Source organism: Pezoporus flaviventris, unplaced genomic scaffold, assembly GCF_033815535.1.
Source record: "Pezoporus flaviventris isolate CSIRO_AGI_PZ_B2104156 unplaced genomic scaffold, CSIRO_AGI_Pfla_v1 ptg000093l, whole genome shotgun sequence".
NCBI classification, from domain to species: domain Eukaryota; kingdom Metazoa; phylum Chordata; class Aves; order Psittaciformes; family Psittacidae; genus Pezoporus; species Pezoporus flaviventris.
Window position 1 is genome coordinate 2,006,462 of NW_026892641.1, and position 23,637 is coordinate 2,030,098.

Genomic DNA, 23,637 nt, shown 5'->3' on the forward strand with positions numbered 1-23,637 from the left:
CGAAGAGCCCATGTTACCAATCAGCTCTGCATTCCCCTTTTTTGCCTTCATGTTGCAATTCCTAGTGTTCTCTAGAGGGAATGAATGGAGTCATTCATTTTGAAGTATCTTACCATGATATTTCACTTTTTCCCCCGACAGTTAACATTACAAGGTCAACAGATTCCTCACTGCCAGTACTCAAATCAATAACCATCTTATTCCCACCTTCACTTTCACATGACAGTATCTGGCTGGCATAAAGCAAGGAGACATCCCTGTTAACTATGTTCTAAGTACACAGAATCAGACCACATGTCTGGTCTAGCTTCAAGCCAAGAGTACAGTAGATCTGCTGTGTGCTGCCATTCAAGAGGTTTCAGATTAAAAATGAAAGCAGTTAGAAATGCCCAGTCTCAGACAACAGGAACTGCAAGAAAAGCCAAGCGATAAGCTCTTCAATAGGTGGTACTCTTCCCTCTGCGACACCATGGCTCTCAGTTCTCCAGCCCCATTATAAGGGTGCCTTTTGGTTAGTGGGAAAGGTAAAGTCCAACCTTCTCAAGGTCACTGACACCACTGTAAAAAAGATTGTATCAGTCTTGACAGATACATTTTGACTGTCCAAGAGCTTCTCTAGTAGAGGGACCATTCACCTTCTTCACTTCTACACATCCTAAGTATCTGGAAGTCATTCACTAAAATAGGAAATTTCATTTCTCTAGCAGTGCACACCAACCAGAGCAGGGGTCCATTCTGAACCTGACTCACTAGAGTGAACAGAGACCTGAATTACATCTCCCATAAGACAATGAAGCTTTTCGTCTGATCAAACTGTGTGGGACATAGCATGGGAGGAGACTCGTGAACTATAACCTCCCTGGAGGCATGAGGCCACAATGGGAAAATGCAGTTTAATATAGTGATTTGACATGAATCATTCAATAAACAAAAACAAACTCCTCGGGGTTTTTGAGAGTGTCCAAATGGTTCATTTCATTTGGGAAGCTTTATTTCTATCAAATACTTTCAGAAACGCTGCTCCACAACGTACATAAAACTATCAGCTTATATTCAGAAAACATCTCATAGGATGAGATTCTGGATTTCACTTGGGTCTGCTGATTACAGTGGTCTTCAGACCAACTGCCATAATGGCAGCATTCCTCAGATTCTTCCACTAACCTGGTAACAGAGGACATGTAAAGTCAGTGCAAAACCGATATTGTTTGAAATCAGTGCAGTGCCTAGTTAAAACTGTTAATAACAATGGCACTGAACACTGTGCATAAAACAAGGCTTGGTAACCTTTCTCAGAGAGAGAACCATGTATTTTACCCATGATAAATAGGACTATCTGCTCCCATGGCAACGACACATTCAACCCCTGTGGTCGAGTGCCCCTTGCACTCCCAGCCCTTTCTGGCTATTATAAGGGTAGTGATGAGGGGCTCCCAAGAGTCCTTTTAATAGTCTGGCAAAAATGGTGGCCACAACATAAAGACACAGGGCTGACAAGAACTGCAAGAAATAAAACAGGAGAAGTAAATTCACTTTCAAAATATCTCAACAGGAGCAAAATCTGGGGTTTCAAACACAAAGACTTAAAAACTTATCCCCAAAGTTGTTAAGAATGTGTGAAAGAGTATGCATACAACCTAGTCTATTATTTGGACCAGAAACTGATTGTTACTATATATAAGGGAAGATATCCTTGCAGAGCAAACAAGGGAAAAGGGAAGACTAACTGTTATCCTTCAATTCTAAATTCACTTAAGAGACAGGAGTTCTACAGGTATCAAGTACTGTGGGAGGTTACGGGACTCATTAGTAAATCACAGCAGATCTGAAACTCTACTCACTCTCCTGATCATCTAAGCTTTGTTAAATACACAGACACGAGATGGTTGGGTGTATGGAAGAAGTAAGTTTCATGGCACTATAAATCAGCTTCTGTATATTGGAACAACTTCCCTACCTAACCACTCTGCCCTCCCGAAGCCACTCATACTTCAAGAAATTCAGGTCCCTTGCTCCTTAATTAAGAATTCCAAGAGGTAAGAACAAACACATAGACAAAAGCCACACCTCCTTTTGCTGCTGTCATTCAAGACTTCTCTATTATTCACTGTCCAATGGCTAGCCAAAGAAAGAGCCAGCTAACATCCAGTCACCAGCGAGAAACCTATCAGTACAGTATTTCTACTTGTAGGGTTTCAAATACTTTGGTCCCATCCAAAGCAAACAGCACACTTCTCTACACATACCACAGAACCTGGGGAAAGCAGAGGGTAGAGAAAAAAGGCAGGGCGAGTTCCAACACAGCAAAGGCCACTGGAAAGGAAGGATGAGTGGAAACTGCTCCCATAGATACTGGACACGGTAAAGCATCTGCAGGAAACTTTGGGGGAAGCAAAGGCTTACATTAGGAAGTCATGTTTCTTTCTGCCACACATGAAAAATCAGGACACTGTACAGACTGAGGGAGAAGTATAAACACAGATACATTCCATCAAGCATACCAAATGTTTCCTGTAATTAACCTACAATAGCTTGACAGCACCTCCAGTATATTATGGGTAAGCAGCGTTCGGCAAAAATTAGTCAAGCCCAAAACAGAGGGATCCAGTCAACCTGACTGTGCTGTCACTAACCAGGGCCTACCTGGCAAGGGGAAGAACTGGCCAAGGCTTCAATACAAGCTCATCAGAGGCATCATCTTAAAATGCTTTTCAAGCAGGCCACTTCCCTGTTCATTGTTTCTGAGCATGGGAGGAAGACGTACAAGCTGCAGCAAGCCAGGTCTCCCCAGGACAGGTTTCCAGCTCTACTGAAGCAAAGCAATGCACTCTCAAAACCTGTTTAGTTTCTGAAGGAATAGTCTCACCCCCCGAGGAACAAGACTGTCATATTTTCTTTTTCCCTTAAGAAAAGTATGTGGTTCAAAATTCCAGGGGAAGTTAAGAGATCTCATTTTCACAGACGGAACAGACTGCACCTCCCTAAACTGCACCAACCAAAAGGGGTTTGCAAACGTGCCTATGTTGGTTCAGAAGATGCTCTTCAGGGGTGGTCGGTTTTGGAATTAGGGTTTTGGGGTTGGTTTTGTTTGCTTTTAATTTTCCTTTCAACCAGAGCTACGACAGCATCACTGGGTATTACACAGGTGGTTTAAGAAGTTGCATCACAGCCATTAACACCTGGTAGCTTTATTCTGGTGGAATGATAAAGCTGATACTGGAAGAGTCATTGCATCTGTCCAAAAACCCACAGCAGGTTATGCAGCAAGTGATTTTCTCAGAGGAAAACCAGGAAGCATTACAGCCTGTTTTAAATATCAAGGAATTAAAACCCCAGGAAATGAAAAGGCAACTCATGGCTGGCGTCAAGACAGAGCTGGACATCTACACTTAGAAACGTGAAGTGTAGCAGTACCAGCCAGATTCAGACTAGGTCTAGGGGCCTTAAGAAGTTGGTAGGATCCAAAAGACCACCAAACAACAGGACTGTGAGGGAAGTTACTCCCTCTCCAGAGCAAAGAATGGTGAATGAAGTTCATATTCTTCCATTTTTTGAGATTTACACATGCATTTTTCCACTTCTGTGAAACATGACATGAGATCCTCTGCCCATACAGCAAGAAGAAGAATTGCTGGCTCATCCACATTAACCTCCACAGGCTTTTCTACAACCACAAACTCTTCTGGAGTCCGGCATGAGCTGTGTCTTCATACAATACCAAAAACACCCAGTGGCACAAGATCTCCAAAAAGAGCCGCCTCCGCAAGGCTTCCCAACTCTCAACAGGTAACAGAACCATGTACAGGTTAGTTTCCAGCCACTACAAAAACTACAAGCTGATACACCGAAGCAACATTTAAACCCAGTTTCCCACTCCCTGCTGCAGAGCCAACCATGCGGATCATGTAAAGGATAAAAGCCTTGGGTGCACAGACAGAAAGCATGGAGCAGACTGCAAAGGTGCAAGGCTGCAGCAGCTGCTTGAGCTTACCATACGTCTCGGATCTACTCTCCTCTGAACTAGACTTTGTCTTCTTGGAGGAGCTATCTGCACGAGAGCAGGAGAAAAGGAGAGAGAGATATAGAAAATATGGAGACCAAACATGAGAAAAAAAAAAAAACTTCATGAAAAACACAGACTGATTTATTAGGTTAAATCGTGCAAAACACAAATAAGATGGGCACAAAACATAGGTGAAACACTTGGAATGAGGGGTGAATAATACGAGCATGAAGACACAGGTAACACCACAAAGAATCTATCGCAGAATGTGAGACACAATAAAAGAAGTTCTCTGCAGTGACCTACAAAAGGTACTCTGGATAAAAACCAGTCTCAGGATAGAAACCCTGGAAATGTTTCTCTCCAGAGTAAGCGATTGACATATGCACTGTTGTTCAGCATTCTGAATTCCCCCCCTTATAAATAAGAGAGTTCATCTCTCAGACCAGCTCACAAGCACAGTTAACAGTGGCGCCAGGTAACAGCTCTCCAAATTGCAGTGTTTTCCATCAAATTAAGATTAGAGGATTCCTGAAGTTTGGTTTTGAAGAAAACAAATTCCTTCTACAAAACAGGTTCATAACCTGAGACCTCCCCCAGCTTTTCCCACCCTGAAATAGTCTCACATCACTTTTTCCCAAGGATAAAGCAAAAGACAAGCACTAATTCGGGGGCTCTCCCTTATGGGATTCTTTTTTTAACCAACATTAAAAGCCCATCCATTTTGTGCACGCTAGGTAGGAGTCATGCAGCTGGTGGCAGAAAGCATTAAGGAACAGGATGTTTTATAAACATGAGCTTCAAGTGTCTGGTGCAAAAAAACACATTCTACAAGTTCTACCACCCTTCCATTCAACTCTCGTGTCTTCCGCAAGCCCCAGGGAAAAGACTGGGCTGAAAGCACAATGCAGAGACATGAAAAACATGTATTGCATGGGGCCAGGAGACTCTGACAAGAGCCTGTCATGCATTTCATGAACACACACAGTAGTCACTGGGTTAGTGTTTCAGAGAGAGAATGAAGACTCCCTGCATGCATCCTAATTTCCAAGCCAGCACTGGACAGGCTGACTGAACTGGCCCTAATTAAACCTTTTGGAAGGTTAAAAAAGCCATAGGAGAGCATATCCATTAAAATTAGATGTTTTGTCTTCAACTGTATCATGTTGGGAAGTACAAAGTCACTGGACAAGTGACAGAGAAGGATCAAAATCCACTAAGGCTAAAAAAAAAACCCAAAACAACAAAACCTCAACAAGGAGTACCAGTCCTAGTTGAGCCTGTAACAGCTCCATGAACTAAATGAACTAAATGATCTAAATGAACTCAACTAAAATGGCCAAAAGAACTACCCACAACTAATGACAGTATTTGCCTACTGAAATTTCAGCCGGCCCTCTCTGAAACAGGAAGCAGTGACAATTTTTCACTGGTATCACTGATCTAGGTTTATTCTTGCACAGTTAACAGCTGCTGTGTAGATGTGCATGTTTAAAAGCAAGCCCATATGCATTTCAATGCCCACACGCTTCAAAAAGGCTTTGCAATCGCGGAACGACGCAAGTGGGGAAACCACATTTGTTGACACGATTTGGATTTAATCCCTATTCGCAGTTCAGATTTTCCCCTGTGAAGTTTTAGGACTTTACCTGTGGGATCAAAGTCGTGGGTACTACTGCAGCGCTCGACCTTCTGCTTCTTGTCAGCTGGAGACTCTCTGCTCAGAATGCTGCCATGTCTGTGTCAAACCAAAGCAGAGGATCCTGACTACCGGACCGCAGAAGCACTGCCTAACTGGTGAGGAAATAACCTCGTCTAGTTCTGTTTGCTAAGGAGGAATTCAGATGGGAACACATGCATTAAGTTCACTTAAAAAATTTATTCCCAGACTGAATTCAAGCGGCAAAATGATCTCCCTCACCATCCTTGGGGGCGTATCCAGGTAACAGTGTCATTAACCTTCCAAATTAGCAATAGTAAGCGCATTCTCTTTCCTATTCAACACCAGGCCATGTTTCATTTTCAAAGCAAAATAAATGCAAGCTCCATAGAACTGGGAAACCTCCTGAAATCTTCACTCCACCTCCTCTCCCAGCAAACCTCAATGAGCTTTGGATGCAGAAATTAAACACTTAGAATACCCCCTCAAAGGAAGCGTTGGTGCATCATTCAGTAACAGAGTGTCACTTTCTCTGACCATCTCAAATCTCAGGTAAGACAACCTGCCAGTGTCCATAACAGAAATGCAAGTGGTAACACTATGCCATGTACTTTAAGCGCACCACCAAGTATATTTTTGGCACCCTGTCCCAATCTGGATATTAATTTCCTACACACGTAATGGGTACTGCTATCTGTGTACATTTTAGGTTTTCTTTTTCTCTTAAAAGCATTCCTCCTTCAAAAATGCTGTATCATAACTTGCAATACAGATAAAAAAGTCAAACATCAGTAACTCACCTTGTAGGTTTTTTGAGAGGAAACCTGAAAAGAAAGAAAAGAACAGAAGTTTAGTGACCTTTTTTTGTTCCACAGGATTACATCTGGTATCAACACTAATGCTTAAATATACAAACAGTTATATTACACTTCTCTAATACCTTCACAAGAGAACAAGCCTCTTTTTGTTCTTCTACCTCAGCTAATTATTAGTCCATTTACAACTGATTCAACTGGGTAAAGAATTATTATCAGTATGCTTAAGGTTTCAAACAGAACTAAGAACAGAAATCTGTGAGCTCACATTCAGCATCTAGTAGCTTGCTCGCACTTTGTACATAAGTGCAGCTCATGGGTCACCTTTCCTCTCCTTACAACTAGTTCCATACACTAAAAATTAACATAGCTTCTTTGTCCTGCTGATGGAGTGAGTACCTGGTACCTATTGAAGGTCCAAACTCCAACTGAAAATCCTCCTATAGCTGAGACATTCCGGTTGTCTCCCTCCTATGTGGGTTCTGTGGTATATATAAAGGAGCTCATGATGCCATCTCCTCCTAATATCTTACTATTTACATGAAACTATGAATTTGCCATCTTTGAGACCAGCACAATAAAGTTAACTTGAAATTATATTAAGTATTCCAAATATTATTACCAGGACACAGAGATAACACAATAACACAAATCCAGTTACATGGAGAAGGAAGCATATATGCATTTAAATAAGGAAAAGATGTGAGACTTCTGAAACCAGGATTTTATTTCTCTTGAATTACCATATAAAAATGACAGAGCAAGGTGCATTCCACCCAGCTTAAGGCACCAACTTCTGCTTTCATAAAGCAGAAGTTGGTGCTTTCATAAAGCAGAAGTAGCTCTTTTTCCCAAAACTCTTAAGAAGTTTAGCTCCATTCCTCTTTGTTCCATGTTTTTAGATCCTTGGGTTGGAAAGCAATGTAAAAATTTAGAGCTGTGTAAAAGGACAGATAATTTAAGTCACTTTTTGTTCTAAACGAAGACATCCAAAGTTATTATAGCTAATAATTTCCTATTATACACATTCTAGTTCTCCTTGCTGCATTGCGTTTCTCCTATTTATACAGGTTCTCCAAGAAGCAATGGGGTGAGGGTGAGAGGAAGGCAGAGAAAAAATTGCAGCAAAAAGAAACCTATAATCTAATACTTTTTATTTTTTTAATTTAGCTTGGTTTAAGCAGACTTATTTGGTAAAAAACAACAGTCCCATGTTAAGCCTGTTAGAACGACACAACAATCAGTGCAGGATTGTCCCCCACACACCATCTCCATACTCAACTGAGCTTAAGCAATGACCCTGTCCAACAACTGGTCCAACACGCAGAACCAACCCATTCTCCAAGAGCATTTCAGAGCATTACAACAGCAGATTCCTCGAGCACCACCAAGATGACTGCCCCAAATGCACACCTCATGTTTTAAGCTCCTTTCTCCAAAGGAGGGGCACCTTGTTCACCTATTCACCTACTCCTTTTTCCTCGATAACTAGATAGCGAGTGGCACAGCCAGAAATAGCACAGTCTTAAAGCTACAGTAAGTCCCTTCCCATTACCTGAAAAACATAACTGGATACACAGCAGAAGTACTCAACTTAATCCCTTACTTTGAATAATAGGGAGTCCATGAAATGCGTGTACACCCAAAGCGCTGGCCAGCTCACACATGCCAATCCCCTATGCAAACATGCACTAGTACGGCAACTCTGACACGAACACCTGGTGACACATTAGGCAAGTGAAATTAAAATGTTGTCTGACTATTACTGAAAATAATTACACACATCAAGGCACTTGCCATCTTTTAGATAACAGCATCGAATTCAGGTGACGTTCAGTAACAGCTTCAAAATTAAGGGAATAAATAGGGCCTTTGATTACATGAGCCTTAGCAACCTATGGGTAAAGCTAAAGAAAGCTAAAGTATAGAGGTTAGTTAATTGAAGGAAAAGATTACATACAGACCCTATAAGAAGTAGTAGTCCTCTTTACTCCTCCCCATAAAAAGCACTATTTTAATCCTAGAAGCCTGGGAAATCCACTCTGATTCAAATTCAGGCCTCTCCTCATTCTGCTCTACCTGCAAAGCCAGATCCTTTTAGCATTCAGCCCTCCCATTTACAAGGTTTGGCCAGTAAAACACTGCTTTATGCAAGACAGACACCATGCATCCCAAAGCAAAGCAAGCAAGTCATCTCAGGCCAACCTTACCCATCTGAACACTGTACAGTGAACAGATGCAGTAGTAATCAAGTGTTTCATTGAAAAGCAAAAAAGAAGAAGGGATCCAGGAAAGACAATCTATCGTCCCTCACTGAGGCAGGAAAAGGTGCTTAAGATTAATTATACCCCTATTTTTATCTAATGCACTTGAACTTTTGAGCTGCATAGAGTCTTACCAATACTAACAAATGTTTTAATGAAGCATTTAAGTGAAAACCTTCATCCCATAGTGTTTCTTACTAGGCACCCGAACTCCAAGCTTATGCTCCTGCAGCAAAAGAAACCGTTGACAAGTAAAATCAGGTCGGTTCACTGGTGTACCATTTTGGCTGGTCCAGAGCTATTTGCTCAAGGATGAAGCGCAAACGTTCTATTTTAGATGTCTAGAAAGTTGTATAAAATCCTCCTACTTATAATGGACTTCTGACAATTATTTAGGAAGAAAACCCTGAAATTTATCATATGTAACGGCACTGGAATCATCATGAGTTTTTTCCGTGCTTCGACATTAATGTTGACCATAGAAGTCCCACTGTGTGAGTGCCAAACCCCCCCCAGCTTCCCAGTCTGAGGCTGTAACTGTGCTGTAACTGCACCTCAGCCCACACAGCCAGCACTAGCCAGGAGCCGGCTAGCTCTGAAGCATCCCCATTGCAGTGATGCTGAAAACCATTGGGAGGGACACCCCAGCACAGACCTGGGGTATCAGAAGCACAGTGCTCCATCCCCTCCAAACCCCTGGCCCGCTGCTGTGGAGCGCGGCACACTGGGAATGACTCCCGGAAGCCCTGGAGCCCCTTGGCCACCAGCCAGCTTCCTGTGTTTCTCTCTTCTGCGAGGCAGGGAGGGAGGGAGGGACGCAGTGGGGAAGCGGGGCAGGCAGCAGGTCACCACTGCAGCAAAGCCTCTCGGGCACACGCACTGTGTTGTCCGGAGGTGGTGAGGCTGAGGGAGCTCCACATGCTTTAGTTCAGCAGTATTCCATTAAGCCAGTGCTGCAGGAAGGGATGAGCTTTGGCCAGATAGGCTGGAGATGAAGCTCCCTAGATCGCCCAGAAAAACTCTCCTCCCAGACCTGAAATTATTCCAGGCCACTGAGTTATGAAATCACAGGAATGATGAAGATGGAAGAGTCAGCTGAGCTAAGACTACAACTGTGATGTAACATCCGTGGTTAGCCAGACAGCAGGGAGCACTCGGTGGAGAAGTTCCTTCCCGTTTTCCAGTCTCCTGCCTGAGGAGAACCCAGCATTTCTTGATTTGCTGAAGACATTCTTCAGTTCCCAAACACCGAATCACTTGTATGCTACAGCAGAAAGCAGAACAAAAGTGGATGGAGCGCAGTCAAAGAACACAGAAGAGCTCCCATGAGTTTACCCAGCAACTGTTTGCGTTTCAGTCTTCACTCTGAAACAGCATTAAGTTTGGAAGTAGCACTGAAAACCCCCCCGTTTTATAGTATTCGGCACTACATATAACATGCAAAACGTGTTTCACCTACTGTTGTAAACACCATGCAAGCTGAAGGCACAGCAGGGTGCGGTTAACAGCTGGAGACTTACTTCCAAATCTAGCTGGCAAGTTGAGGCTATACGATAAAACCCTGTAGACATTTTGCCTGATAACTGATGAACATCAGCACATTCCCAAACAAGTTGTTCCACTCTCCCAAATACCGGCACCAACAAAAAGCCAAGTCGCATTTTGTCTTTAAAATACTGGGTCAAATAATTTAAGTCATTTAAATGCATCAAATTACTGAAAGTATGTCTCGGTCGTCATGCTGCATGAGGGAAATCCATTTAGCGTAAGTAAAGCCAAGGGAGAGGAATACACCTACAGCATGGATTAAAAATCATACTTCTCCAAGTTAGCTCACACATGCATGCACCATTCAGGACGGGCCCAGTGCCTGCAGCCAAAAAGAGAGGTTTAAGACCTAATGTGTCAAAACACAGCAGAGCGAGGAAGGATTCCCAGCTTCCAACAGTACAAAGCATTCCATTCTAGCCCAGGAGGTTGAAAATATATCTGACCATAAATAGCACAGCGTTCAGATAACCATGTTGGGTTTTTGTCCTCCCGTACTAAAATATTGCCAGAACTCAAGTAGCTGCTATCTCAAAAACTGATCAAAGACAAAAATATTTAGATTCAGACGAGGGCCCCAACCTTGGAAATATTTATTCATGTGCCTAACTTTAGTCCCATTTACTTCAGCAGGACTACTCACATGCCTGAAATGAAGCCTGTGTGTGTCTGCACCGTGCAAGTAGAAATTACTCCAACTCGTGCCGAGATGAGTAAGAAATATTGTGAAACCCATACAAAAGACAACAGCCAAAAACTGCTTGCTTGACAGAACTAATCTTTAATTAGGAGATGAACAGTTGCAATAGAAGCTTCTTCGTTGCTTTATTAGCTTCATTTGAATAAGACGTTGCTTGTTACAGGCAAACCCTTTTCCAGAATCCTAAATCTGAAAGGAAAGCAGCAAACGCACCCCCCAGCCACCCCAAACACAGGAGAGATGAGAAACATCACAGCTTCACTCACTCCTCTTTCTGACACATTTAGAAAGACAAGAGGAAAACCAAAGGTTAAGTCAAAGTCTGATCTACCACCCCACCCCCCCCCCCAACAAGAACCCCAAACTATGTCTACCTAAAATGACATCACCCTGCTTCAGGAGGTTTCCACCAAGTAAATTAGTCAATGAGTAGCCTTTTGCCAGCACCGCCTCCATGGATTATGGGGAAAAAGCAAGTTGTGTAACGTGCAGGCACGCTTCTGGAAGGCTGAGCCGGATTGTACTCTCCTCTTGCTCATACATACCCAATCAGAGCCTATAACTCGAAGAACTGAAGTCTGTTCTTGGGTGACAGTTAAATTTCATGACTACTTCTATTGCATCTAGTGCTTAGAACTCCTTCAGCACCTATTAAGCTTCATTTTCAACACCCTGCACTGACAGTCGTCAGAAAAAAGGCTACATTTTCTGTCTAAATGTCTAAACCTAGCAGGTTTAACTAAGTGCCTTGAAAGCACAGCAAGCATGGATGCCTTAAATGCCATTCTGCAGATAATTCCCAGAATTTCATCTTGAAAGAGATGGGAAGAAAGGAAACAAAAGGTCTGGTTTCCCAGTTTGCAGATGCACATATCCACCAGAGCAGCTCTTTGCAGGGCTTAAAAGCCCTGAGAAAGGTATTATGGGAGAGTGCTGACATGACCTGAACAAAAGCAGTACCAACGTGACCTTAATATAGAGCTAAAGGCAGTCTTCTGTCACAACAAAAAGGGGTAGACATGTTCTGTATAGGACAGCGGCTGAGTAAAAGGAACTGATGAGATAGCAAATGACAGGCGGATAGAGAGAAACACAGATGCAGCAAGTGGGCAACTATTAGCAACCAAGAAAAAACGCAGACAGAAGTCTGCCATTTCACTGTACTGCCCACAAACAGCAGCTGGAACCACATCAGCTATTCTGTGGACAGCACTGATTCAACGCAGCAAGTCTATTTTCCTTCGCATTAACCCACTTAAAGAGCAGTTTTATGCAATGCCATCTTTTCCTCATATCAAAGTACATAAGGCTCGGCAAACCACAGAGTTTTCTTCCTCAAAAAAATCCCCACTGCATACCGATGGCAACAGACTGCAATGTGAGGTGTGGAGAAGCAGCGAGGCTGAAGATGAGAAGCAAACAGCGTGGATTCCTGGGAGCTGTCAGAGCCTACGGACAGATCCTATGAACTCATAGCAAGTGCACAAGGAGGCGAAACCGAGCTAGGCAATAAAAGGTTCCATGTTATTTTTGTAGGAGGCCAAGGCAGCAACCACAGCTGACGCAATGACTCATGGAACAATCCTTCGTGGCATTATTAGCCTTACATTACTGACAGCCTTGTGAACAGGCCTAGCTACTGCCTTCTGAGACGGAACATAGTGAAGTGACTGGAGAGCCCATAGAGATAACACCTTCTGTGTCAACTCCACACAGTTCTCCACCTTCTAAACATCCATAGTGACTCCAGAGTTGAATTTACCCTAATGAATACCTCCAACTTGGTCAATGTTGCACTGCTTTCCTGGCCCACCAATGCTTCTATCCATGACTAGAATATGCCATTCAATCCTCCTTTTAGGTTAGAAAATGCAGAGTAGTCAATACAGCCTGTCAACACACTTCCCGATGGATCAATATCATGATCAGCGCAAGGGACCAGCGCTATAGCAACCAACAGTGCTGAGTTAAGCACTTGGTGCAAACCAGGTTAAGATCAATTTGATAAAAATCAAGGGAGAAAACAATAAGGCCTTTCCACAAGCCTGGAAATCTAGCAGGTTTCTGATGGCCTCTAAGAAGACAAGGTCAGGACTGCAAGAGGAAGGTACTTCCACAGGGAAAGACCACGCCACCGGTGCTCGTGAGAACACCTTTCCATCACAGGGATGCTTCCTCTTTGAGCTTAAAATAAATATATAACTATATAAATATAGATGTATCTTTCATTCTTGCAGTTAACTGGAGAGCTATTCCAGGTGAGGGATTCATTGAGAGGGATGAAGAGAAGGCAGCAAGAAAAGAGAAGTCTTCTTCACAAATTAGATTACAAGAACACTGAGATTTTGCCTCCGAACGAGCGGTGCATGGAATTTCCTGATGATACAGGCAGTATCCAAATGAACACTGCTCTCTGTGGAAGACACTCCTTCACAGGTAGATGTGACCAGCACTAAAAGGAGCTTGCAACAGTGTCTGTTAAACAGATGAAATGAAAATCCATGAAGAAAACCGACAAGCAGGGTACTTTGAATACACTACACCCAACTGCAGTTCTTTCCTTAGCATCCTTTGGCTGTAAAACTTCCAGATGGAAAGGGTTTCTATTTCTCTATGAACAGTAATGTCTGGAAAGGGTAGAAGAAAAGCATCTCTCGAGAAGTTTCATCCACAGTTCAGTCATTCAGTCCCAGCCCAAGCAAGTGCCTCAGCTATTTTCCATGACACAAGCACTTGGATTTTTCCAAGAGCTGATGTCAGGGCTTTTCATGGAGAAAGAACTGCATTTACAGGGCAAGCAAGGAAGGAGGGCTTCCCCAGCAGCTATTCTCAATGTGGCCTTTGTGTTGCTCTGCTGCTGAAGCCAGGACCCTGCAAGAACTTTTAGTCCCCGCAGAAAACTCTACAAAGGGGAGGGGACAGAGACAGTTCCAGCAGCCAGTACTGTTCTTCCACTCCTGACTGACTTCCAAGGCTCAGAACCATCAGCTTTCCATCTACAGGGCCTGAAGTTACAGCCTTTTAAGACAAGGACACCTATTGTTTAGTATCTCTACAATGGGGAAGAAGCAAACTAAAACTGGGGAGGGGGGGACAGTGGCAGAGAACATAAATAAAACCAAGCTGCTCATTTCCCCAATGCTGCTTTGACATTCAGCCTAAAAGCAAGATTTAAGCAATAGGGATGCTGTTTGCCCACAGAATGGAGTTCAGAGCAGGAATAAACTCGGTTCAGAAACCGATGAAGAACAGAGGTTGTCAAATCACAGGTGATTTCCTCCTACTTTCCACACACGACTGGTTGCAAGTCACTAAATCTGTCCGTTTCCACCATGAGAAAAGAAAAACTGACGTGTTTGAAATGGAAAAAGATGAAATGAATTAAATACCAGAAAGACTGAAAAAGACCTGCAGAAACTGTTATAATAGCAAAAATTGCAGCATGCAGAAGAGAAACGCCCACTGTTTGTTCACTTGCTGCAAGCTCTCATTGCATGAGCCACTCAGCAGAACTGACCAGGTTCAGGCGAAAAGTGAAGCCTTGTGATTTCAAAGTCATAACCCAATTGTCCCACTTATTTAAGTGGGCGATAGATAAACATTCCCAAGCATAGCAAATGCAAGCAGCTGAAATACCCACAGTTTGGCCATACTAAAGGAGCTCCGAAATAGCCCTTTTCTCCACATTTTCACATCATCTTGGCAACCTTAGCTTCAGCTGTTCACGGAGGGGGAGGAGGGAAGCACAGAACACATGTGCTTCAATGCAGTTTTCCCTTCTGAAGCTCATTTTCATCACTCCCTTTGCCCCCAGACTGCTCCTCTATGGAAGGAATCAACCGAAGCAAGGAGGCTTCTTGCGCAGACAGGGTGCGGCAGTCCAAATGAACCTGCCTCCCTAAACTGGAGCTAATTACGGGGAAATGAAATGTTTGCTTTGCTTGCCAATAACTGCAACGCAGAACTGGCTCAATGGAAGCAGCCCTACCCCCCCCGCCTCCCCACCACCACTCCTCCTACACGGGCGTCTGGAAAAGCTTTCGAGTTCGAGGCACAAAAATCAAAGCAAGAGACAAAGGAAGGAGAGTGCTGCGCCGGAGAATCTGATTTCCCTACAGCAACCTACAGCCATCGAGTGCCACGGCATTTGCTTTCACCCGCCGCATGCACAAGGGCCTGGAGATCACTCGTGGTGCCCCAGCGTGTCAAGCAGTGTTTGCATGTCATTAGGCACACAGCCTAGTTTCCTTATTAATGCCATACCTAGCTTGTGGTTGTTATGAACCAGCAACGAGACTAGTGTGGAAACAGTTCTTAAAAACAGCAAAAGACAGCAATTAGAAAGGGAGGAGAAAAAAAAACAACCAACACACTGTGCACGTAATACAACTGGAAATGTAGCTTTCAAAGCACCCGAACACTAACTCCAATTACCCAGCTTTAAGTTTTGCAAATATATGTACAAGGTTCAGAGCCACATTTGAATATTTGGCCCAGAGTTCACATTTCTGGTAAGTAAGGAGTACAGCTGCCTGGCACAGGGGCACCCCACCTCTACAGCTTGTAACTAATACATGTAGCTGGGGTGCAGAAAGCACCCACATTAAGATGTATTTACTATTCCTCCAAGGTGTGTTTCAAAGACCCAAGAAGGCTGCGTTGTTCCTTCACTTCCCTTGTTTTCAGGGTCATATTCGCCTGTCTAGAAATCCAACGCCAACACTTCAAACCCAGGACCTGCCTGCTCATCAGAACTAGGGATTTATCAGTTCAAAGCTAAGGAGGCACTCACCCAAAAAAGCATTTTCAGCCCTGCCTTTCCTTCTCCCACCCAGCCATGGACCTTTGGTCAAACACCACCCATTCTGCATGGGATGTGCAGACAGCATTCACCCTCATGACCTCTGCAAAGCTTCTAAATATTTGCCAGCCGCAATAAACTAATTTACAGCTAATATGTCTTAAACTACCCAAAGGCAAAGTGCTCCCAGTGGCCTAATTTACACCAGGGAAAAACTGAATACACCATTTTACAGAGGAAAGCTGAGAGAGGACCAAGAAATCATTACCACATTGTTGCTTAACCTGTAGAGTGTATTATTAGCTCTTAATCCTTCGCAACTTCCAATCTAGCTAATTCTGCTGGTGAAGTTGCACTCATGTAGATGGAAACACCAAAGGCAACAGAAATCTGAGCTATTTAAGACAAAAAATATGCAGCTAATTGACTATTTCACCTTATTTGCTTCAACATCTCCCAAGAGGGTTTCTATCCCAGCACTGACTCATGTTTTAAAAGGAACCATGGAAAGTTTCTCAACCATGCATCTGAGTTTGTCAAAGTTTACAAAAAGGGAAATATGTGATGTAAACTGAATGACAAAGAGATTAGCAACACTTGGTACTAAAGTTAAAGCTGTCTTAGTTATTTATATGGTCGAAGAAAAATAAAGAGTCTTCTGTGATATGCAAACCTATTCTTTCTCCCCTGAAATGGAGGTCTCGCCTATAAAGCACAAGACAAAAGATGCACATAGCACACATTGCATGAGAAGGAGAAAAATCTACACAGGCATTCATGGCATGCTTTGCTCCTTCACATTTCGTCTTCCCCCTTCATCTAAATTACAGGATAAATCCAGCAAGACCAACTGCAAAGGACTGGAGCAGAACACAGGATTAGGATTTCACAGCAAATCTAGGCCCTCTTTCTTCTACTAGAAAATGGAAGAGAAAAAAGCCAGTAGCAAAGCTATGGTACTTGTAAAATGGCTCAAGATCCTGAGAACAGTATGTGAGTCAACTGCATTGCTATTAACAGACTTCTGAATATGTTTGTATTAGTATTTTCCTCTTGGGTCTCTTAAACTAAAAAATACAAGGAGAGAAAACCACATTTAAGCAGGAAACCTACCAGCTGCTATAAGGCCATGGCATCAGAATTCCTCAAGACATGTGGCTGCAGTATAGAGATAACCTAGCTATGAGAAATATCAATACCAGCTTTGATTTCCCCACCTGCTTCACTTCGAGCAGTTCTTGGTACCTCCTCCTCATATAGGCACAACGCTGAGAACTGCCCATTCTCACTGCCTTTGGTGAGAGCAGAGCTTGCAGTAACTTGTCACTCAGTATTTTAGACAGTTACCTCTTCATGTGAGAGCCATCTACAGCGCTGGAGAATGAGCATCTGTCCACTTTATAGCACATCCACTCAAAAAAAGGCTTTTTACACATACACTTTCTACATCCGCATGTATATGCAAAAACCAAATTCCCCAGCAGCAACCAGCATCTCGCAGCCCTTCTACATTTAATCCTCATACCCAACATTAGCAGAAACTACTGCAAATACAGAGAAGTCTCTCAATGGCTATCCCTAGGTTTACGCTGTCTCAGTTCTGCACCAACAGTACTGTGCAGACCATCATTATGACTACCCTCTACTGATACAATTTGCTTAATCTTTAGAATACTTTAGAATAAAATAAAGGGGGGGGGGGGAAGGAGGAGATTTGATCAGTGAAAAACATATTCAGGAAGAAAACACCACTGAAAACACTCCAAGATGGTTTCTTGAACACTAATGGGTAATTTAACATCAACACGCATAAAAATATCAGATCATTGAAAATCACATTCATTTAGACTGCAAAAGCTGGTGAGAAGGTTCTGCTAACATGCTGGTATGCAATTCAGCGTTGGGAAATGGAAAGAAGGTAGTGCTGCCAGCATCTACATCTGAGGCATCTTTCCTAGCTGTCAAAACCTTTGTTCTTGAGCTGAAATACCAAGGCACAGATTTCTGCAGCAAGCATATTTAATTGTCTGTTTTTACAATGAAAATATAGAAGAGTAACAAAGGTTCACATAGCAGCTATTAAAAGAGAAAAAAATAAGAATAACATTCCCCCCCACCCTTTTACCAACACATACTAAAGGAAAAACCTTTTTTCTCTTCCCTGCATTGAAGGAAGCTATTTTCTGATCTTTCAGTATATTTCTATGTCACAGAGTAGGAACAAAGACAGATATTACCTGTTTCACAAGACAAAGTCATCTGAACAGGGAGATGCCAAAGGCCCATTTCCAGGGGGAGTACACTGAGACCAAGTCCTCTCCAAGGAGTTCAAGCTACCCCTCTTGGAAGCTTTCTCTTTTTTTCACGCTTATCCGATGTCCTTGAGAGGCATCTGCCTGATTGTTTCACTGGCCACTTGAGGGAAGGGAAGAAACTCCACCTCTTTTCTCCCACCTCCTCCCAACCACCATCAGCTGTGGCCCAAAGCTGCGCTGCTAATGGACGCACAGATAACAGCATCCACGTACATCCCACATATGCATATATGGGAGACTACATACAACGAGAAATTAGAGGAGAGCTAGGATTTTAAAATCTAGCATTTCCAACTCTCCTGAGGGACAGAACAATATATGCCTATATATGTATTTATGCACACACAATACACAGATATCTACATTCTGTATGTACTATATGTATGTATATGTCTATATTACATATATGCATGTGCATGCATGTTATTAAATGGGATCACTGATCAAAGAAACTGCATCACACAAGACACACGAACAAAGGAGAGGCATAGGGCAGAGAGATTTTTCTCCTTCGATCCACTTCCAGCCTGTTACACTTTGCCACATAATGTATTTGTTTTCAGGCATCCTGAAAACACCCGACCACGGCGGCACCTGAAAAGCACACAGGCTCAGAGAAACAGAGCCTCTGAATTGTTTTAGGAGAGAAGAGGGCAGGAAAGAGGGTGAGAATGAAAGCATGCCTCTTTCTGTCAGCCGGGGAAAGAAAGTGGGAGGTCAAAACAGGGGGGCAAGGAGCTTACTGCTCTTCCAGCTTGTCTGACTGGTCAAGCCCTGGGGAAGAAGGATTGGAGGGTGAAGGGGCTGTTTTCTTTTTCTGCCCCAATAACCTAATTAAGTTGGTGAGCAGTGCTAGCGGGATAGAAATTTCTTCACGCTACACTGTCTGTTTGTGTTTGATTAATGTAAATCTTCCCAGGGCTCTAACCATGCCCCAGGCACTGCGATGCCTGACTCTCCATTAACAAGCATCCCAGCCTGCACATACAGCAGGAGGAGACAGAAAGTAAGATCTCTATTTTAGCCTTTGCCATAAAAGCTCTCCAACTCTGCCAATATAATTTTTGGTGATTTCAATTACCATTCTTCAGAAAATTACTCTTTCCCCCCCAAAAAAATCATGGGGCCTATCAAAGATAAAACTGCAGCAAATCACTTAATGTATTAATAGCAGTTACTTTCTTTTGCATTTCCTTAGTTCTCATGACCAAATATTTTAGACTTACACTCACCACAACTTCTGTGCTTCCCAGTCCAATGCGTGCTGGTACCAAATATAATCTCCAAGCCACAACTGCATCAAGGCTACAATTACACAGCAGACAGGAAGCCAAAGAAATCAGCTCCTACCCCTATATCTCTGCGCTCCATGGTTCTAAGCATGCCATAATTTCCCAGCTAGAGCTTGTATTTTCCATGCTTCTATCTTTTCCAGTGGCATGCATTATCATTTTCTAAATAGTGGGAAGCTGCATTTCATTGGTCTGTATTTTGAAAGGTTTGCCCAACTCCTCATTTTCTAGGAACTTCACAAATCCAAAAAGAAAATGTCAGCTCTCAAAAAGAAAATGGTAACCAGAGGAAAGCAAAAAGCCCAGTACATAGCCAGCTACTCCAATACTCACAGGCCAGCACAGCCCTTCCTTACAGAGTCCTGGTATACGACCCAAAGGACAGGAGGAAAACAAGAAATAAGACCAGTACTTTCCTTAAGCCAACATGGAATCACAAAGAGTTAAAGAAGCAAGGGAAAAGTCGTTGCAAATCCCAGAGCAGAGCTTCATACCCAGTTTATTCACGCCCGAGTGAGAATCACGTGCACCGAGCAGCCAGTGCTAAGGCATAAAGAGGGTGTCAAAACAGAGATATTTTTAAACCTGGATCACATTTTAAAACCAAGTATTTCCTAATGCTCCTCTATGAAGCGATACACAGTGTATTATGTGATAATACATGATGAGCAGGCCAATATCCTTACTTTACTAAACTACATTTTACTTAAAACACTGTTGTTTCCCATTTCCTTCATTGCACAGAGGAACTTTACCAACTTCAGCAGTCCAAACAGCACGTTCCAACAAGCAGTGCTTGGAAGGGATGGTCAGACCCAGATCTGCCCCTCTCCACAGAAATCCACGTTCCCTAGCTGTGTGCCTCAGTTTACCCTTCAATAACACTGCATATTGCCCTCGTGGAGGGAAATACCATGAGTTTACAATATCTAAGTTGCTCTCTAATCATAAGAGCAAACACTGTAGAAGATTCCTTATTATATCCCCGAAAAACTCAAAATCCTCTCTTGCAATTTGCATGTAAAATACTTCATTTGAAACCTCTGAGGTCAGCGAAGAAATGGAGGACAGCAACAGGAATACGCTTGAAGGCTGGGTTATGCTTTTACTCCACAAGGGACATTTTCAATCCCCCTTCAACAAAAAAAATCTCTTCCTGGCATCACCACTTGGAAAAAGAAATGCATTTGTACCATGAAACACTCTTAAAGCTCCAGAAATAGATATTGCAGCCTTCTCGTCATTATTCCAAAGTCAAAAACACTCTGAGGAATCCAAATGAAACTTCAGTCTATCGGGAAAAGCATCAAGTAGAAAAAGGGATTTAAGCACAGGGTACGGCAACAGCACTTATGGAAAAGTACAATGAGAATGAACTCTGGAGCCTGTTTCATTTGTTCATTTCTTGCTCTAAGATTTCTTTCACACTGCAAAAAAGCCATATGGAAGGCTCCAGCGTAAGTAAGCAGGGCCAGTCCTGATTGCTTCTTTCCTTACATACTGAACTGCTGAAAGACCATTGCTTGCTAAAACAGCAGCCACCTTTTGAAGCTTATTATGCCCAGACTCAAAATATCACAAAGGTGCTATGCATCACGACTTGAGGCAAAGCATTCTTACTTACGATGGGGAAGGGTATATAAATAACTGATTTTTAACAGGTTTATTATCCAGTGTGATCGCTGCAGGACTACACAGACCAGTCATGTAAGACCTGACTTCTGAAGGCAGGTTTTTTTTTTGCTTATGCACATAATAAAACTTACAGTTTTTAAGGAGTAATTTTTATTAACATTTTTTCTCCAGCTTTTGGGAAAAAAGCAGCACAATGCATTCCTTTCAAGTACAAACCAATGCAGCTGCCAGGAAACAGTGTAAAAACAAGAGAGATCCAGGAATGGAAGCTTATATCTTGCTTCCTACTCTGCTTTCCCAGATTTCCTTCCCTCGGTACTCGCTCAGCCACAGGACGTAAGAAGAAAACAATCTGGAGGAAAATAATAATAACACTAAATCTTTGACCAAAAAAAAGCAAGCCTGGTGCAACCAGGTTTTGAGAAGAAATTAGAGGTAGCAAAGATAGAAGTAGGACTGTAGTGTCGCTATGTTAAAAATGCACAGGGATTTCTGCAGTCCTGGACGATGGAAGGAAAGGAGCATTAGGGAAGAAAACACACAAAAGAGATTTCTTTTTTAATGATGTGGAAAGTGACATCTCTCCTAAGAGCACAGGAAAGATGGTAAAAAAGTCAGTAGATAACTGCTCCTTACGGAGCCAGATCTGTCCTTTTAGAAGTAGCATAAGAAAATGTGAGACAATTAAATCAAATCAGTGCTTCTGAATTACCACACCACAAGTTACAAGCCTGCGTATTTCAGGTTTCACTTTCCAGAATTTTCCAATCTCTCTGTTCCATCGTTCCTCCTCAAGTGCCCACAATCCTGGTCCCTGTTCCCTCCCTTGCACTCTACTGATTAAGGAACGCTTTGCTTCTTGCCCATATACAAACCACATGCCCTGCAAGCAACTTCTTGCTCAGTAACAGTACTAGCAGCTCTCAGCTGGTTAGGCTGGGATATGGTAAATATTTATGCAGAATTCACAGACCTTTACCCCAATAAGGAGCCAGGCATGGGAAAAGAACAGCTTCCCAGAGCTCCATAGAGCGGAAGCGAAGTGGTCCCCGAGGATAGGAGCCCACACCCCTGTGAAAAAAATACATGGAGCAGCAAGAAGAGTCCTGCATCTGATCACTACCGCTGCTGGTTGAATTTCTGCAACAAAACCTAAGGCTTTAACACACCAAACACTGAGCACCCCATTTGCAGCTCAACTGAAGAGGCAAATCTCACAATCTGGGGGAAGTTCGAAGTGGCAAGGATGAAGAAATCCAGTCTGAAATAGGATGTGGGATAGGGGGATACATGCATTTTTTGTCAATGAGTATCTAACATTATAACACGTTACATCAGTATACCAAAAGCTTACCAATGCACTTCCTCAGCCCCTAAAATCACAAACAAGAAGCAGAAAGGTTATTCCCCCATCAGAGTTCCTTAATACTTTATAGAGCCGTATGTTATAAGCAGTGACCCTCATTCTCTCCCTTTCATTCTATGAGCTCAGGATGTTAATTTCTCATATTTTACACAAAGCCACAAAATCCATCCCAAGCATCTTAAATAAGTGGGAACTAACAAGACTCCTATGCATTTTGAGAGAGAAAGTAAATATAACAGTACAGAGAAGAAGATAGGCAAGAAATCAGACATATTTCAACAAGCTACTGCAAGAACTCAGAGGTTCTTGCATCCTGCATCACCTAGGCTGACCTGCATCTTTCAGCCATCTGAGAAACATCCGGCTGTTTTCAAGTCCAAAAAGAGCAGGCCGCTATTTAGAATGCAGATACCTACTGAGAAGTCACAAGGATGTTGCAGGCACTGAACTTCTCTTTAGGAAAGTACAGTGAGTGTCCTCCCCCCTAAAAAAAGGTCAGAACTCTCTTGCTTCATTAGCATCAGCACTTCACCCTTATCACCAAGAGAGCTGTAAACTATACCTGTTCTTTTATCCCTATGCCTATGCTGCCTTATTTTCAAATCATGTACGTTTTTGCTTTAAGACACATCTTGGTCTTTGACCTTCTGTCTTTACAGAACTGATACTGATCCTCCAATGCAGCTTCTGACCGCAGCAGCACACAAACACTGCCCGACCTGCAGCTGTCACCCACACTTGCTCCACCGCCTGCAGACGATTCCTTTCTGCCATGCGCAGTGGGTAAGCTCACCCTCTCTGCCTTCACAGCACAGATTGCCTTCTTTCATAAACTTCTACTGGCCCGAAATGCCAGCGATCGCAAGCACCATACGACTATTAAATCTTCTGTTTGCCTGCTGGATGGGAAACAGAAGACAACTCGATGAATACACGAGTTAATATTTCATTTCACTATCTGAAGTATGGTGCATTACATAATGGGCAGAGGAAGTTAAAGATACAGAAGCTTCCTCTTAGGAATTTCTGCAAGTCACAGTAGATGATTTAAGGAGAGCTTACGTCAGATAAAGTAATAATTGTATTAAAACACTGCTCCAAATACACCAACTCTTCATTATTTTAGCTGCTTAGAAACGTGCCTTAAATTACTGGAACTTCGTTTGAAAACTAGGAAACAGAAACAGGAAATTATTCTTGCAGTGAAAAAGTAGCTCAACAACTGCTGAAATAGAAAG

The 23,637-nt window shown here is 42.8% G+C and overlaps 1 protein-coding gene across 3 annotated transcripts in view; it reads right to left on the reverse strand.

Moving 5' to 3' along the window:
• The window catches only part of ARHGEF12 (Rho guanine nucleotide exchange factor 12), a 70,396-nt gene that overhangs the window by 32,676 nt on the left and 14,083 nt on the right, over positions 1-23,637 (reverse strand). Inside the window, exons 2-4 of one of the 3 annotated variants that reach the window (XM_061476075.1) lie at positions 6,464-6,487; positions 5,653-5,741; positions 3,992-4,048 (exon numbers count right to left, since the gene is read on the reverse strand). In XM_061476075.1, the coding sequence (XP_061332059.1) occupies positions 3,992-4,048; positions 5,653-5,741; positions 6,464-6,487 (170 nt within the window). Of the gene's footprint in view, positions 1-3,991; positions 4,049-5,652; positions 5,742-6,463; positions 6,488-18,028; positions 18,552-23,637 lie in introns of those variants that run through there. The other 2 variants (XM_061476077.1, XM_061476076.1) reach the window with 2 other exon arrangements.